The following is a 16,111-nucleotide window of genomic DNA, read 5'->3' as shown; positions in this document are numbered from 1 at the left end:
GCTGACCTTGGAAGGCGCCCGCTCCCCACCGTGAGCTGGAGTTTGGGCAGCGAGGCGGGCCCGACGGGGAGGTGCCCGGAGAGGCAAGGAGGGGCCAGCGTTCGCTCCTGGCCGGCCCGCCCCTCCCCTTCGCTCCCCTCAGCTCCCTTCCCCCACCCGCCAGCCCCGGCGTCCCGCCCCCACCCCCGGCCAGCCCCGGGTTAGGGAGCGTCCGCCCTTCTCCTCCCGTCGGTCGGGCCGGCACTCGGCCTCTTGTACCGGGTCAACTCATTGGGCGGCTTCGACGGACGCCCCGCCTAGGGCCCCGAAATGGCCAATAGCTAGGGGTTTCACAGGGCGCCGTGCTCCGGGGACCGTCACCGTGCTGCGACGCTTCAGGGGATCCTTAGGCCTCAGTGGTCTTTCCCCCCCGGCCCCTGGCCCCAGCCCCAAGGAGACCTCCGGGACCCGTGCCCGAAGAGCTGCCAGCGCGGCATCCGGGGAGCCCTTGGAGATCTCGGCCTCCCCCTGGCCCCGCTGCCCGCCGGCGTGTCCTCGAGTGGACGCACGCATCGCGAGGGGGAGTTTGTAGACGCTCCCTCCAGTCGGGGACGCGGCTCCTTTAAGGGCGCAGGTGTCCGCAGTGCCGCCTGACTGGAAAGCCGCACCCGGACCAGGCTCTCGGGCCTGGCCCGAGGCGCGGGCGCGCGGCAGCAGGGCGCGGGCGGCGGGCGGCGCGCGGCGGCGCGGGCGGCGCGGGGCGCGGGGCGGCGCCGGCTGCGCGGCGGGCAGGCGCGCGGCGGGCAGCCCTCGCAGGCCCCGCCCCGCCCCGCCCGCCGGGGTCCTCGGAGCGCTCGGGCTGCGCGCGGAGCGGGCTCGGGAGGGAAGTCCCGAGACAAAGGGAGCGCCGACGCCGCCGCCGCCGCCGCCTCGTCCGCCTCGCTCGCCGGGCCGCGGCCGCCCGAGGTGAGCGCGGGGGACGCGGGTGGGCGGCGGGGGGCGCGGGCGGGGGCCGGCTTCGGGGCGCGGGGGCCTCCGCCGCCGTCGGGCCCGGGCCGGGCGGGCGCCTCCTCACCCCCCGACCCCAGGCCCGCCCCGCGCACCCCCGCTTCGGGCAGGGCCACCGGGATCCGGTGCGCCTCCGAGCCGCGGCCGTGCGGCTCCCCCCGCCGGATCTCCCGGGGCCCGCCGGCCTCGGGCCCGCCCCCGCCCCCGCCCGGCCTGGCTGGGGTCGCGGCCGGCCGGCCCCTCGAGCCCCCGCCGCGCGCCCGTTCGGGAGCGGGGAGAACGGTCCCTTGGCGCGTGCTCGGCGGCGTCCCCGAGGTGCTGCTGGCAGCGGCCGCTGTTGACAGGGACGCGAGCCTGGGCCGCCCCGCCGCCGGGGCTCTCCTCCGCCCCAGGGAAATTCGTTTCCGGGGTCACGGTCTGCACACAGACCTGTGGCGCTCGCCAGCCGGGGAGAGCATGCACGGCAGAAAGAGTTGAAAGTGGCGATTACAACAGCGCTGGCTCGTCTGGCGGGGGTCTAGAAACCAAAACAGTCTGAGTTTTCTCGTGCCTCTAAAGAGCGCCGCTTGCACTTGGTGGGACCCTGAACGCGAGTTTCCTAGGAGGTTGCTTTGTACCGATTGAACGGAGCTCGGAGCTGGTAGTTACGTGAGTAGGAGGGAGGAAAGGGCACGATTAGCCGGGCTCACGATCCCGGCCTGCCGTTGTCCCGAAATCACGGCGGTACCTGGTTCGTTTGCTGTAGTTTGAAAATATGCTTAGTCCCTGGGTTTGCACAGTTGGCCTTTCGTTTGTTTCCTTTTGAAGTCTGTAGCCCTAAATGTTTCTTGCTATTAAGGAAACACTGCTTTTGGATAGAGAAGTGACTCCACGGGAAAGGGAGATGGATCCTTTCTCCTGCGTTGCTTAGAGCCTTTTTTAGGGGGTGGTTAGGGGTGAATTGTGCCTGCTGTTGAACCTTTGTCTGCTGAGTCCTGAGGTTAAGGACCTTGCTTCAGAAACAGCCTGGGGTCCTGGGAGTTGTGTGGGCAGCGCACAGGGAAAGTGCATCCTGGGGCAGGTGCCTCTGTCAGGTGCAGAAATGCCTTCGCCCGGGGGGGTTGCCTTTTGGTGGGAAAGGGTGGTCCCCGGCTTCCCATCCATAATCTATTTTCTCCTGGGCAAGCCTGTGGGGTCACAGCGCTATCACCCATTTTACAGATGAGAAACTTGAGGAAGGGGGAGAGAAGCACCTTGCCTGCACCCGGGCAGCCAGGAAGTGGCTCTGAGGTTCGTGTCCTCCGGTAGCAGAGCACGCACCCTCAAGTACAGCCCAGTGTGGGAGCCCTGGAGAGAGGTGGTGGTGGTGCCTGGAGAGCCCGGCTCCTGTCCTGCAGGCTGGCTCTCGTGCTTCCAAGATGTGTTGTCTGCATCTCATCACTGTTGCTCTGTAGCATCTAGTAATGCTTACCTGCTCCCTAAGTGCCTCTCTGTTAGCTTGGGGAAGGGAGATTGGGTTTTAAGTGGGATTCTGAATGAGTGGTTCCCTGTTGTAGTTAAAATGTAACAAATTGGCTGCTTTGTCCTGGACAGCAGGAGGCCAGTGGGAGTGGAAGCATGTCTTAGAGACCGGGTCTCTGCTTGAGACTGGGCGGATGTGCACCAGTGGGTCTTTGCCCTGATGGCAGAAACTCACTTTGGTGCCCAGTCTGGCCCATCAGCACCCCTGACAAGGAGGCTTCGGGAACTCTAACGGGACCACCCCTCGTTACCTCCCACGATCTGGGACAACTCACACAGCTAGGACAGGGCCTTTGTAGGCGGCACTTTCCGGTCTTCGGGGCAGAAGAGGTGGCCTGTGGCAGGGTTGTGACACGTGGTCAGCAAGCAGACAGCACTCAGGATCGCCCTGCCTGCCTTTCCGGAGCCCTGGCCGGGCCTGCTCCCAGCTCCCGCAGAGCACCTTGAGTGCTGGTATCCATGGCTCTGGCCTGGGCTTCAGGAACCTGTTTTGATGCCTGGCTGAGCTCGGACTCACTGGGGACCTTGCAGCCCCCTCGTCACTTAAAGAACTGCTCACCAGGCTGCTTGTATTTGGTCACTGAACCTCTATGCTGATTACTTCAGCAGAAGCGTCCTGCCAACTTGCGCTGTCTGCTTGGGGGTGGGGGGGGCGGGGAGCGCTAGGAGGCAGGAGCGTTTCAGAAGCTGGAGTGTGCTGTGCCCTCAAGTCTCCTGAAGGGAAGGTCATCTCCACTGACCCTGGGGTTGGTGTTGGGTCAGGGGTTTGAGAAACGTGTGGAGATGACAGATTTTCAGGCATCAGAGTCACTGCCTGCTTCTGACCAGAGAACATGTGCCCCAGGCTCTCACCCGCCTCCTGCAAGCCCAGGTCCTCATCCTCCGGATCACACTCACCCTTGTTGCGCTCCCTGGGCCCCACCTCTGCCTAAACAAATATTCCAGACAGGTGTGCTGTCCTGTGAGGGAGATTCTGGGCAGGTGTGTGCCTCGGCGGTCTCAAACACCCCATGGCATCGTGTTGCTGGCGGTCAGGTCTGTGCAGGGATGGGGATGAAGGGGGCAGACCAGAAGGCTGGGATCGTGTGGTGGTGAATTGGAATTCTGCTTTGGTCCCAGCATGGTGTAGTCTAGTTTGGAAATAATTTTGAGGTCAAGCAAAGTTGGAGCTTATTACAGAGTGTGTTCTGGGGTCAGATCTGTCACTTCTTCCCAATGGCCATGCTTCCTGAGTAGAGGGCTTTGACTTTTGACTTTTTCTTAGGATAACCTCAGTACACGTGTTTTTTAAAATGGGACCCCACCTGGCTGGTCCAGCGCTTTGTCCTAACTCAGCCAGCTTCCTGAGACCTGGGCTCTTGCATGACACCAGGAGCTGCAGTGGCTCTTTGGGATTCCCTGATCCCTCCTCCCACTTGGCTGACTTGTTCGGAAAATAATTGTCCAAGAGCCTCCCAAACCCTGAGCACTGGGTCCCACCCAGAGTTCCTCACTTACGGCCATGGGGGCCCTGGGGGACGTGCATTTATGACACGCCCCCAGGGCCACACTTGGAGAGTCCAGGCCCAGTCTCTGCTGAGCTGTTGGCCTCACCCCTGCTGCACGACCATGTGGGCTCTGGGCAGGGTCTGTGTTGCTCGGGGACCGGTTTATGCAGGGGGGGGGGTGCTGGGGCAAAGAGTGTGGTTTGGATTGGATTGCTGAGGGGCAGTTGAGGGTCACCCTGAGTCGGGTTGGAGGTTGTTGCATAGGAGTAGTTAACAGGAGGGGGCGGGGGGTGGGCATGAGCTGGGTTTGAGTTGAGGCTCCACACTTAGCCAGCATGATACCCTCTGGGTCTCCCTTCTGGTTGTTCCCAGGTCTGTTGAGCCTGGCTGGGGACGGGGTTAGGTGAGCCTGAGCCAGGAAATATGGCTGGGAGGTGGTTCTTCTGAACCCGGCTGAGAACCCTTGTGGTTGTGGAGAACCCCTGTTGTACCCAGGAATGTGGGGTGTTGGACCTCTTCCCCCACAAGAGCAGCGAGGAGACTTGTTGCCAGCTCTCCATGGAAGCCTGAAGGGTTGGGGCAGGCTGCTGGTCATCCCCTTCCAGGAGACACGCGCCTTGTCTTGTTCAAGCCTTGTTTTATGGTAAATGCTGGATTCTGGGTATCTTCAACGTTTCCGTGGATTTTGAAGACCAACAAACAGACTTAGGGTCAAATTCTGAGGGCAGCTGGGGGCACTGGCCTGTTGAGCTCCGCTGGGTAAGCAGCAGCCTGGAGAGTCTGCTCCACCTGCAGGCAGCGTAAGGCTGTGCACAGTGGGCTCCAGGCCGCTGCTGTGAACGGCTGAAGCCTCCAGGCCTTGGGGGCTGTGGTCTGGAGGTGCTGGGAGGATCAGCAGGGCTTTGAGCAGCCCTCTCCCCCAACATGCTCCCAGGACAGGTGGACACAGCGGGCGGGCTGCTGTCTCTCCGGGCTTGCCGGTGCTGCCTGCTGCAGCCCCCCCTTCTGCTGACTCTCCCAGAGTAAATGGAGACAGGCCTTGATCCATTTATTGTGATGGAGTGCTGGGGGATCGGGGTTGGGGAGGGGGCTGTGGGGTGCGAACGTAGAGGGGACAGACGACAGCGCTCGGGGCCCTAGTGAGAGGTAGGTCTCTTGGGTGCTGCGGGCTAGGCGTGGTCCAGGGACTTGTCCACAATGACCTGCTGTCCACCCTGGAGCACCTTTCTACTCATTTGCTTTCAAGAATAAGGGTTATTCTCCTGGCCAGACCTGAATCTAAATTCTAAGCTGGGGCCTGATGGCGCCCCACCCCCCTCTCTGCACGGGCAAAGGGGAGCAGCCTGTCACAGCCGTGACCCGCTCCCTCCCCGTCCTCAGGACAGCCCCACCTTGTCCTTGCCTTTCCTAGAGGCTGACAGTGGGATTGGCATCCCTGTCACTCTAGCCCAGCGCCATGGGACCGAAGAGGGCAGGACGGGGGTGCAGGCATCTGCCAGGAGTGCTTGGTGAGCCCTGCCTGCGCAGCACCTGACAGCTGTATGGCCCCAGGCCGGAGCCTTCATCTCCCTGCATCTCGGGATCACTGTGACTTAGAGGCCACAGGCTGTGCCATGGGGCCCTGGGGGCAGGGGGAGGCTGGGGTCACCGCTGTGGGGTGCTGGTGCCCGCGCGGCCTCCAGGCTGGGCGGCTCGCTGAGAGCAGGTCTGTGTGGAGTGAGGTGTGAGAGCGAAGGGGCAGGAGGAGCCTGAGTTTTTCCTCTGCTAACTGCGCGCTCTGCCTGGTCTCTTCCAGGGACTTTGAACATGTCGGGGATTGCCCTCAGCAGACTCGCCCAGGAGAGGAAAGCCTGGAGAAAGGACCACCCGTTTGTAAGGAAAGCTTTATTTCTGCACGCAGCAGAGTGGATCCGTTTCCCCCGGTGGAAACCATGAAGTCCCCGTCCAGCCTGGGCCTGTCACATTTTCTGGGCAGAGGGTCCATGGGGGTCACAGGATGGTTCTGCGAGTGGGTGAGACGAGATGCGCCGCGCTGATGTGCTTGTGTTTTCTCTCAGGGCTTTGTGGCTGTCCCGACAAAGAATCCCGACGGCACGATGAACCTCATGAACTGGGAGTGTGCCATTCCAGGGAAGAAAGGGGTAAGGCTCTGCTGGCCTGCCCATCCCCTGTGTCGGCCCCACGGGCCCTGGTCCCATCCCCCTGGCAGGGGGCTGTGAGATGGGGGGGAACAAGGGTAGGGTGACTTGTGACTCCCCCCCACCCCCCACCCTGGGGCAGTTTTAATTCAGAACGGGGAGCTGGGCTGCAGAACGGGGTGGATACAGCACCCCCACCAAGCCTGGGGGCCAGACCCAGCCACATCTCTGGGGCAGGAGGAGCCTTGAGGGCCTTTGTGTTTGTCCTTCAGGACGTGCGGCGGCCGAAGCAGCCCCGACCTTGTGACGCTGGTCCCGGCAGTCTTTGAGCCCGGGGCGGCTGCTGACCCTCAGATGCCGACACCCCACATTGGGCCACCTGGGAAAGCCGTGTGTGGCCTGAGCTTGCCGGGGCCAGTTAAGACCAGCATGTTTGAAGCATTTGGGAGTGAGGGTCTTCCTGGGCGATCCCAAAGGAAAGAGGAGGTCCCCGAGGTGTCCCCATTGTTCCCAAGGCCTCGTCACCTCTGTTTTCTTCCCCTGTGGTTCATGGTGACTGTCACGGGAGCTCAGCCTTGGTGCTCCCCAATAGCCTCCTCTCCTTCTGTTAAGCCGGTGGGATTAGGACATGGCTTTGTCTGCAAGGTGATGTGGTTTGGGTTCATCTATTGCGCGCCCAGCCTGTGCCTCTGCCTTTGCTAAGACCATTCTCCATCCCGAGGCTGAGGCAGACGTGACCATGTCCCTCCCAGAGGAGGCTGGGGAGAGCTGTTGGATCATGGAGCTGGAGGGAGGGGCCTCGCTGCAGCTGCTTAGATGAAGATTCTGACCCCCCCCCGTCCTGGGGCCTTACGGGGGCAGCCCGCCAGGCCCCTGCCTGTCTTCCCAGAAGTCCAGCTCCAGCCCTTCTCCTCTCTGGGGAGGGCTCTTTCTAGGCCCCCTTGGGGCCCATGGAGGCACCGACAGTCCTGTCATGGGGGCACCTGGTCTTTGGGCCAGTTTAGGAGTCCACCTCCTGTTGGGACGGTGCTTGGGGACGCGCCACGGAAGCTACAGCCCTCCTAACTGCGGCTTCGCTTCCCAACAGACTCCCTGGGAAGGAGGCTTGTTTAAGCTACGGATGCTTTTCAAAGACGATTATCCATCTTCACCCCCAAAATGTAAGTAGAGTGAAGTCCTCCGGAGTCCGTCTGCTCCAGCATATTCCAGCGGAGATCTGCAGTCCCGTGTTCCCTGGGGGGCAACTCCAGGGGCTCCCATCCCTGAGCCTAGCTGTGGGTCTGAGCCCATTTGAGCCCCTGGGCTGGAAGGTGCACATGATGGGCTCAGTCGCAGATCCTGGCTGTAATCCCCTGGGAGGCACCGGGGCCCTTTGTGCCTCTTGGGGACAAGGTGCCATACCTGCGGCCCCGGCAGGGATGGGCACGCAAAGGACCATGGTCCAGAGCCTCCCCGCTCCGACAGCTTTGTTTCCCTCACCTGGTGTCGCTCCGCCTGCTGGTTACAGCTTCATGTGTAGCTTGTGGCCGTGTGTGCAGCCCGGACAGACAGCGCACCAAAGCCTCCAGAGGGGGCTGCAGGAGGGAAGGCGGAGGCGGTGTGTAACACGGTGCTGGTTAGAGCACCAGAGTGCAGTGTCGGAAAACTCGGGCGGAAAGAGGCACCTCCTGTTCCGAAGCTGGAGAGCCACCGACCCTGTCCGCGGTTGGTTGGTTGAGTGAGTGAGCACGTGCCTCCATGTGTGCACAGGCGTCCGGCACAGCCCGTGGCAAGGCCAGGCCGTGTGTAAATGTTTACGTTGCAGTTACTAATTCAGAAGCTAGGAGTACGTTTTCCATTATAAGGGCATCTACCAGAAGATTTTTAAAAATTAATGATTAGCAGGGTAACCGCTGGGATGGAGACTTTATTTGGGGTGGTTCTCTGGTGTTCGAGTAGTTTTTGCCACGTGCAGGAGTTACTTTAATCGCTTTAATTAAAAAAGGAGACAAGTTATAGTTGCTCTTTTCACTTCTCTTCAACATGATGCTGGAATTCTAAGCAAATGCAACAAGGAAGAAAAAATTCCCACAGAAGAGAGGAAAGGGAGGCGGGCTGCAGACGTTCTTCATGGCGTCCGTTTATGAAGGTTGTGGGATAAAAGATTAACATGCAAAAACCTATTTTCCTAAAATTGCCGCAAATGAAAGTGTTTAAACCAGACTGTTTACAGTAGCATCAAATACTGTGGAATAAATCCAACGAAAGAGGTTCAAGACTTGTAGACTAGAGACTCCGGAGCACGGCTGAGAGAAGCCAAGGACAGCCTCTGAGACAGGCGACCTGGGTCCCCTGGATGGGCCGGAAGACCCAGTGTTGTAAAGATGTCCGTTCTCTCCAAGCCCATCTGCGGCATCCGTGTGATACGTCAGAATCCAAGCACATTTTTGTGGAAGTGGCCATGGGGACCCTGACATGCAGGAGTGCAGAGGGCCAAGAACGGCCATGGACCTTGGAGTGCCGGGTATGGTTGTGAGGACCCAGGCAGAGGCTCATCAGTCGAGGGCACCCGGCCCCGTTAACAGGATGGGCAAGATGTGAGCTAGACGGACCGGCCGCAGGGACCCAGTGATTGAGACACAGGCCTGCAGGAGCAGAGTCCAGACAGGCCGTGTGTAGGGTGGTTCAGTTCTTTTTTTTTTTTTTTTTTTTTTTAAAGATTTTTTTTTTTTATTTATTTATTTGAGAGAGAGAGACTGAGAGAGAGCACACGAGAGGGGGGAGGGTCGGGAGGGTCAGAGGGAGAAGCAGACTCCCCGCCGAGCAGGGAGCCCGATGCGGGACTCGATCCAGGGACTCCAGGATCATGACCTGAGCCGAAGGCAGTCGCTTAACCAACTGAGCCACCCAGGCGCCCCGGGTGGTTCAGTTCTTGACAAAAGGAACAAGAGATGTGGGGAGAGGGTGGTCCAGTGAACAGACTCAGTCCACAGGGTATCCCAGCAGAAGAAAGGAATCCCCCTTCCACCCCAGTCTTCCAGATGGATGTCAATGCTCAACACAAAGGTGGAGCAGTAGAGCTCTTAGAGGAAGATTGGGGGGGGGGTGGCATTTTCATCACTTGGGGTGGTTTAACCAGTGAAGCACAGACAGGGTGCCCCCATGCCCCCGGAGGCAGATGGACAGTAGATGGGGTTGCATGACGCTCAGGACCAGGTCTTCACCAGAAGGCACAGGTGGGAGTGAGTAGGAGAGAAGGTTCTGTGTGTTCATCAGCACTTACCCTGAATACGTGAAGGGTGTCTACGAATCGGTAAGGAAAAGGCAGACAACCATCGGATCAGCAGGCCCTTCCCAAGAGAGGCTCTCCTCCCGGCCAGCCAGCAGAGGAGAAGGTGCCCAACTTCATCACCGGACACACAGCCAGGGTCACCGGACACACAGCCAGGGTGGGAGAGGGCAGAGCCGCGGAAGCCCCCAGGCCTCTCTGAAGAGTGTGAATTTTGACTATTTGCCTGGGGAAGCCATCTGCCATGTCTACAGAAGCTGAACTTGGGCCTGCCCAGGCCCCAGCTGCTCTACTCAAGTGAATATTCAGCGGAAATGCACGCATGCTCACCAGAAGCCAGAGGCAGCCCAAGTGTCCCTGAACAAACCCGTGGGTGAGCAACGGGGATGGTCCACAGCCGCCAGAGGGCAGGACCCACAGGTGCTCACAACACGGCGAAGCCCCCCGATGTGATGATGAGCGGTCAGAGCCGGATTCCTCGTGGAAGTCAGCAGCGGGCCCTGTGACGGTCAGGGAGGGGACTTCTCTGGACAGAGGAAACCAGCGGTGACCAGAGTCGGGGTCAAGGCTTCAGGGAAGCTGCTGCCCCTCACTGGTGCACTGTCCTAGATGAGAAAAAAGATCGGCCTATCGGATTAAGTGAAAATTAAGGACTTGTGCTCATGAGAAAGTACGATCAGAAGAGCAAAAAGGCATACATGAAGTGGGAGAAGTTTCCCTCAAGACGTTCACCTGATGGGGCTTGTAGCCCGAATGTACCCGGCGCTCTGGCAAGTCAGGAGATAGCCCAGTTGAAAAACGGACAAGGGGGCACCTAGGCGGCTCAGTCGGTGAAGCATCTGCCTTTGGCTCAGTCCATAATCCCGGGGTCCTGGGATCGAGCCCCGCATCGGGCTCCCTGCTCAGTGGGGAGTCTGCTTCTCCCTCTCCCTCTGCTGCTCCCTCTGCTTGTGCTCTCTCTCTCTCTCAAATAAATAAATAAAATATTTAAAAAAAAAAAATGAACAAGAGACTTGGCAGGAATTTCAAGAAGCAGACCGTGCGTCGCAGTGAATGAAGGTGCCGCCCCTGGAGTTACCAGGGCAGCTCAAGTCTGCAGCAGGACGGCTGAGCTCCGTGACCGATCCTGCTGGGCATGCGGAAACTGGAAACGGGCAATGCCTCCGCCTCAGGACTGACACACGTGCACCAAAAGGACCTCTGGGGAACGTTCATGGCTTTGTCAGTGGAGGCCGGGTGGATGGGTGCATGGCGCGGTCGCTCGGGGAGCACCATGTGCCGCGGGGCGCGTGTCTGAGAAGCCCTCACCCGGGTGCTGCTCAGGTGCTGGGGGGAAGGGGGGGAAGAGCGGCTCGGGGTTTTTCTAGCTGTGTGTGTTTTGGAATTCGTCAAGCTGCTCTTAGACTCCTTGTACTTTTTACGATTCAATGATGTCTTACAATAAAGAGAAAGGGGGAAGATGCCCAGAAAACCCCTCAAACATTAGCTGTGGGGAACAGCCCCAGGGTGGGCTCGAGGCAATTTTCTTGCTCTTTTATGTTTTACAATTTCCTACACGTGTTCGTTTTTTAAAAAGAAAATTAACTTTTGTGTTTTAAAAGAATGTGGAGGGGGACAGTGTGGGGTCCTACAGGCCTCTCTTTTTGAAGCAAAATGATCTGTCTGAAAATAGCCACTTGTTTGGAAGGGCCTCAGAGTTCCTGCCCTCAGCTGCGCCCCCAGGACTGTCCTCACGGACTGCATCCCCTCCCCACCTTCCCGAGTCTGGGCTGGCTTGGGGGTGACCGGGGGCGGGGACTTGGGCAAGCACATGGCTTCGCCCCTGAGTCTGGGAACAGTGTATGCTCCCCACCCTGCCCCCCACTGCGACCTCGAGGCCACGGTTCTTAGCGGCATGCCTGCTGGCCAGCAAGACACCCAGTACAGGGGAGGGCCCGGTGCGGGGAGGGGACAGCAGGCTGCCACAGAATCGCGTTTTCTTCCTCCCTGTGCTCCAGGTAAATTTGAGCCACCACTGTTTCACCCGAACGTGTACCCTTCGGGAACAGTGTGCCTGTCCATCCTTGAGGAGGACAAGGACTGGAGGCCAGCCATCACGATTAAGCAGGTATGGGGTGTGGGGAGCTGGCCTCAGCCTTCCTGTGGGGCCAGAGGACGGTGGTCTGGCTCCAAAGCTGGGGCCGAAGTCCTAGGAAAGCTTGCCTTTCTAACCACTGAGCTCCGTGTTCTTTTGTCTCTTACACAGATCTTGTTAGGAATACAGGAACTTCTAAATGAACCAAATATCCAGGACCCAGCTCAAGCAGAGGCCTACACGATTTACTGGTTAGTACTGGTCTGGCCCCACTCGCTGTGGCCACACATTGGCTTGCACGCGCTTGCCTGGAAATCCGGTCCAGGCTGCCACTCCTGGCGGTCTGCTTGGATGGCCCTGAGACTCGAGCCGTGAGTGGGAGACCAAGTGAGGTGGTCAGGGAAGCATCTGACGCCAGCAAGCAAGCAGGCAGGCCCTGTGGGCAGCAGCAGCTCCGTGTGCGAAGAGCCTGTGGTGGGCAAGAACGGCTGACCAGGGCTAGTATGACCACAGCGCTGTGGTAAGGGGGCGGTCAGGAGGTGGAGGTCAGGTGACACGGGCTCCCATTGGCTACTTTGCCTGATAAGCTGTGGCCAGGCAAACCAGGTACCTCGGTGAACGCCAGTCCAGCTCAGAGGGCAAGGCCCCCAGGTGTGGGTGCCGAAGGAGGCATGTCCCATAGCATGGCTCCCTGGGGGCCCCACACCTCCCACTGTGGTCCTCCTGCTGACCCTTCCAGGCCTGGGTGTAGGCTATAGGGGAGCGGCATGCCTGGCTTGTTCTTGGTCACCCAGTTGCCATGATGTGCCCACCAGATGCCGGGTGTTCACTCCTCGCCCCAGCCCTTCCTGCATGGCACTGTGGTGCCCGCCTGTGCTGAGGGAGGGAGGCCTGGGGTGGCTCATGGGGAGCGACAAGTTTAAACCCGTGGGTCTGGCCTGGTCAGCAGCAGGGAGAGCCCTTGCCCCTGAGCAGAGGCCTCACGGTTGTGGGTCCTGGGTCCCCTGGCTGTGCCAGCCGGTCTCCTGGGCTGGTCTGGGTGGGGGGCCTTATGCCAGGTTGGGGGCTCTGACCCCCCACTGCTCCACATTCGGAAACCTGGGACCGGCGGGGCTAGCATACAAGGGAGAGGCCAGGCGGGGACGTGTTCCTTCCGGGGGATGTTTCTGGAATAAAGAGCCGTGCCAAGGGTGAAAGCCGAGGTCGGGACTGTCCTGTGGCCGCTCTGGGCAGTGGCAGATGACATGTCCGGGGACCAGCTGAGAGAAGTGCCAGGTTGCAGGAGATGCATTTCTCCCCTCCCAAAATGGCTTCAGGGCCCTAGGCCCAGCCCAGTATTGGCCAGGGGCAGCAGGACGCTCCAGCCAGGGCGGGCCCGCGTCCGCAGTGGGGCTCAGTGGGAGGCCACGTGTCCCATTGGCGGCTGTGCACCAGCGACTTCGGAGATCTGTCCCCCTGCCCTTCTCCCCGACCTGGGTGCTGTGTGATGTCACCATGACCTCTGTCCACAGTGGCGCCATGGCCCAAGCCTCGTGGTATACAAGGTCTCTCAGGACACACCACGTTCTCGTGACCAGGTGGCCTGCAAAGCTGAGGTCCCCGTGGCCTTCAGAGGGCTTGCTGGCCCTGGCGTGCGCCTCGTCACGGGTGATGTGTGCGGGGGCTGGCGGTGGCCACACCGTGAGCAGCCCTTTCCGTGCCTGCGCTGCCAGCACCGGGGCAGCAGGACCGGGGGCTCGCTGTGGTGCACCGGCCGGCGCGGCGGGGTGTGCGGCCACCTCCCCGGGGCTGCTGGCGTCTTCCCCGGCTCCGGGCGCCTCGCCACCAGTCCTGTCACGCCCTCGCTCCCCTCTGAGAGCACACCGGAGCGCGTCAGCGTGGTGTTGGGGCTGCCGCAGGCCGCAGCGCCTCCCCTGCTGGACAGCACGGCTGACGTGGCTGCCGCTGCCCTGGGGCCTCGGGGCCAGGCCGGGCCTCAGACAGGTGTCCTGTGGCTGCGACTCAGCTCTCGGTGGCCCGGGCACGTGGCTGCCTCCGTGGTGCACACACTGGAGCCTGTTGCCAGCTGAGGGACGTCCTCTCGGGGGCCCTTTGTCCCTCCACCTTGGGAGCCCCTGCACACCCCGGGGCCTGGGCCGCAGGTGACCCGGAGCAGCGCCCTGAGAGGTGTGTATGGAAAGAGCGCAGCTTGGCGGGACCCCTAGCTTCCTTACGGGGAGCAGTCCACACCCCCAGGCGGGTGTCCCCACATGCACACACTGGTCCTGGGCTCCATGGAGGCCCTGTTGACCCCCTGGGGCCCCCCGGGGAAACCAGCATGAGTCCCGTCCGTCTGTAGCAGAGACTAGAGCCCAGCAGCCTGGATTTTCTTTCCAGAACGATGGTAGCTGCTTCCAGCTTAGGGACCCGTAAGTGTCCGGCTGCCCCCCAGGCCTTCCTGATCAGAGGCCGCCCTCTGAGTCCGCTTTGCGTCCGGTGACGCCCTGGGCCCTCGAGGGGGCTGCACCTGCTGACCTGTCTCTCTCTTGACCTCCTCCTCAGCCAAAACAGAGTGGAGTACGAGAAGAGGGTTCGAGCACAGGCCAAGAAGTTCGCACCTTCATAAGTGGCGACCGCGCGGCAGCGTAAGAAGGAAGGGATTGGTTTGGCAAGAACTTGTTTACAACATTTTTGCAAATCTAACGTTGCTCTGTACAGTTACTAGTCACCTGGGAGGGTGGGCGGGCGCCATTTTCCATTTCCGCCACTGGCACGCAGTCCTCGACTCGCTGAGCTGCCCGGTTTTTCATACAGGGTCTCTTCCTTCAGTCTTTTGTATTTTTGATTGTTATGTAAAACTTGCTTTTATTTTAATATTGATGTCAGTATTTCAACTGCTGTAAAATTATAAACTTTTATACTTCGATGAGCCCCGAGGAGCTAGTTTCCTTTGCTCGCGGATGCAGGCATGCTTCCCACCGTGTAGCAGTACACATAGCCTCCCGCCGGCCCCCCTCCCGCCTCGCTCCCCGCAGAACCCGGGTTGTGTTGCTTATGAGCCTCAGATCCAAAGGCAGCCGGCGTCTCGTTTCCGCATCACTTCCTTTGTGTTTATATGGCGTTTTGTCTGTGTTGCTGTTTAGAGTAAATAAACTGTTTATATAAAGGTTTTTGTTGCATTATCGTCATTAAGAGCGTGAGGAGGGCCTCGCAGTGCCCGGCCCCCCCACGCGGCTGCAGGCCCGAGAAGCATGGCTCGCTGCTGTGCTCGGCTGCGCCTGGACCCGTGTGCGCTCGGCCTGGGCCTCTGTAAATAGTGCTGTGTGCAAGGACGGCATGTGTCCAGGGCCTGGCCCCCCGCCCCAGGTCTTCGGGCTGCGCACAGAGCAGATGTGGTCAGGTTGGAACCGGCGTCAGGAGCCATCTAAAACTGGCGCGGGCCAGACCCAGCCCCAGGGAAGACTGTGCGCTGGCAGCACCCCCTCGTCCTGGCACCTGCTGGAGCCCGCCTCGGGGGGCCTGCGGCCTCCGGCTGCCTGCCCAGCCCTGCCGGCTGCCCCGGGAGCTTCCTGCGCCTGCTGCACCGGCCCCCACCCCGGGTGCGGGCCGCCTGGCGTCAGGACAGATGCCCTGGAGTCCGGTCTGAGGCCACCGTGCACAGGCGCTTCTTTTTTCCTGAAGGACTCTGAGCCCGGTCCGCCTGCGGGGCTGTTCCCTGAAACCTGAGCCCACGGCACAGCTTCCCGAAGTCGGCTGCCTGCTCAGTTGGGAAACGGGTCTGGGTCCCGGCTCAGCCGCGAGGTGCCCTAGACAGAGACGGAGGAGCGGCAGGGGCCGGGCCCAGTGAGCACAGTGCCCTGTACCAGCTGACCTCGCCTTCCCACCCTGGGGACCCTCGCTTTCCCAAGCGGGTCACCTGTGGCTCCAGCACACCGACCGAGCCAGGGCGGGAGGGCTAGTCGCCAGGACCCTCAGTCAGGAAGGGCATCTCGACGCGGCCCAGCAGCAGGACGGCAGCGGAAGGTGGAGGTGGCTTCCTACGGCCCCTCAGCCACAGTACGTGCGTGGCTCCGGGTCCCAGTGCCTTGCTCACTCGCTTAGCTGGACGTTTAGCGGAGCTAAACGCTTGATGTTGGTGATTTATTTCTAATGCAGAGGGCCTTCCGGAGGCTCAGCTGGGTTGTGTGTTTGTAGCCTCTCCCAGAATGTCTTATTTTGTAATGACTGAGCTACACTTAGTAATAGCTGCACATGTATATGGTTAATATATATGGAAATTCAATATATTTTCTAGTTGGAGCATTCTAAAGTAATCGATGTTTCTAGCAAATTGTCATGATTTCAACTAATGAAATGTCCTTTTGTGCCACAGTCCTTGGCTTAACAAAGATGTGACTCTTGTGACAGGAGAAGTATGGAATGTGTCCATCCTGTTTCTGATGTGAGGGAAGAGCGTGTGTTCCCAGCATGAGGCGCCTAATAATTAGTAAGGAATTGTGGGCAATACATTAACCACTGTATCTAAGAATCCTCTGATTAAAAACATTTCCACAAACTGCTGCCTGCAGGCTGTGTCCTTTTCCTGCCCCGCCACCCCCCCCCCCCCGCCCCACAGCCACCCCTGCTACCTCTTCCCCCTGGCCTCTGGCGCCAGACCCTCAGGGGCCCGCGGGGGGCA

At 60.3% G+C, this 16,111-nt stretch overlaps 1 protein-coding gene and 1 long non-coding RNA gene across 3 annotated transcripts; both read left to right on the top strand.

Annotated features, from left to right (window-relative positions):
* The first annotated feature begins 811 nt into the window (after positions 1–811).
* On the top strand, positions 812–14,599 carry UBE2I (ubiquitin conjugating enzyme E2 I). 2 transcript variants are annotated; one of them, XM_036083379.2, is made up of 7 exons: positions 812–945; positions 5,770–5,846; positions 6,032–6,115; positions 7,200–7,272; positions 11,378–11,487; positions 11,626–11,705; positions 13,996–14,599. In XM_036083379.2, exons 2-7 carry the CDS (start codon positions 5,781–5,783, stop codon positions 14,057–14,059), a joined length of 477 nt encoding a protein of 158 aa, XP_035939272.1. In that variant the 5' UTR covers positions 812–945; positions 5,770–5,780; the 3' UTR covers positions 14,060–14,599. The 2 variants fall into 2 exon arrangements, with proteins under 2 accessions (XP_035939272.1, XP_077931133.1); XM_078075007.1 differs by lacking the exons at positions 812–945; positions 5,770–5,846 and adding an exon at positions 6,385–6,529.
* On the top strand, positions 7,279–10,139 carry LOC144382309 (uncharacterized). The gene is made up of 2 exons (XR_013448960.1): positions 7,279–8,762; positions 9,003–10,139. It is a non-coding gene; the product is annotated as an uncharacterized LOC144382309 (long non-coding RNA).
* Positions 14,600–16,111: the final 1,512 nt, after the last annotated feature.

Source organism: Halichoerus grypus, chromosome 6, assembly GCF_964656455.1.
Source record: "Halichoerus grypus chromosome 6, mHalGry1.hap1.1, whole genome shotgun sequence".
Lineage (NCBI taxonomy): Eukaryota > Metazoa > Chordata > Mammalia > Carnivora > Phocidae > Halichoerus > Halichoerus grypus.
Note: the sequence above shows the minus strand (reverse complement) of the source record. Positions and strands in the feature narration are given on the sequence as shown.

What these genes read in the sequence shown, in the direction of transcription:
- UBE2I (XM_036083379.2), top strand. Translation starts at nt 5,781, where the DNA reads ATGTCGGGGATTGCCCTCAGCAGACTCGCCCAGGAGAGGAAAGCCTGG. An exon ending in TCCATCTTCACCCCCAAAAT is followed by an intron (nt 7,273 to 11,377) that starts GTAAGTAGAGTG and finishes CCTGTGCTCCAG; the next exon opens with GTAAATTTGAGCCACCACTG. An exon ending in GAGGCCTACACGATTTACTG is followed by an intron (nt 11,706 to 13,995) that starts GTTAGTACTGGT and finishes CCTCCTCCTCAG; the next exon opens with CCAAAACAGAGTGGAGTACG.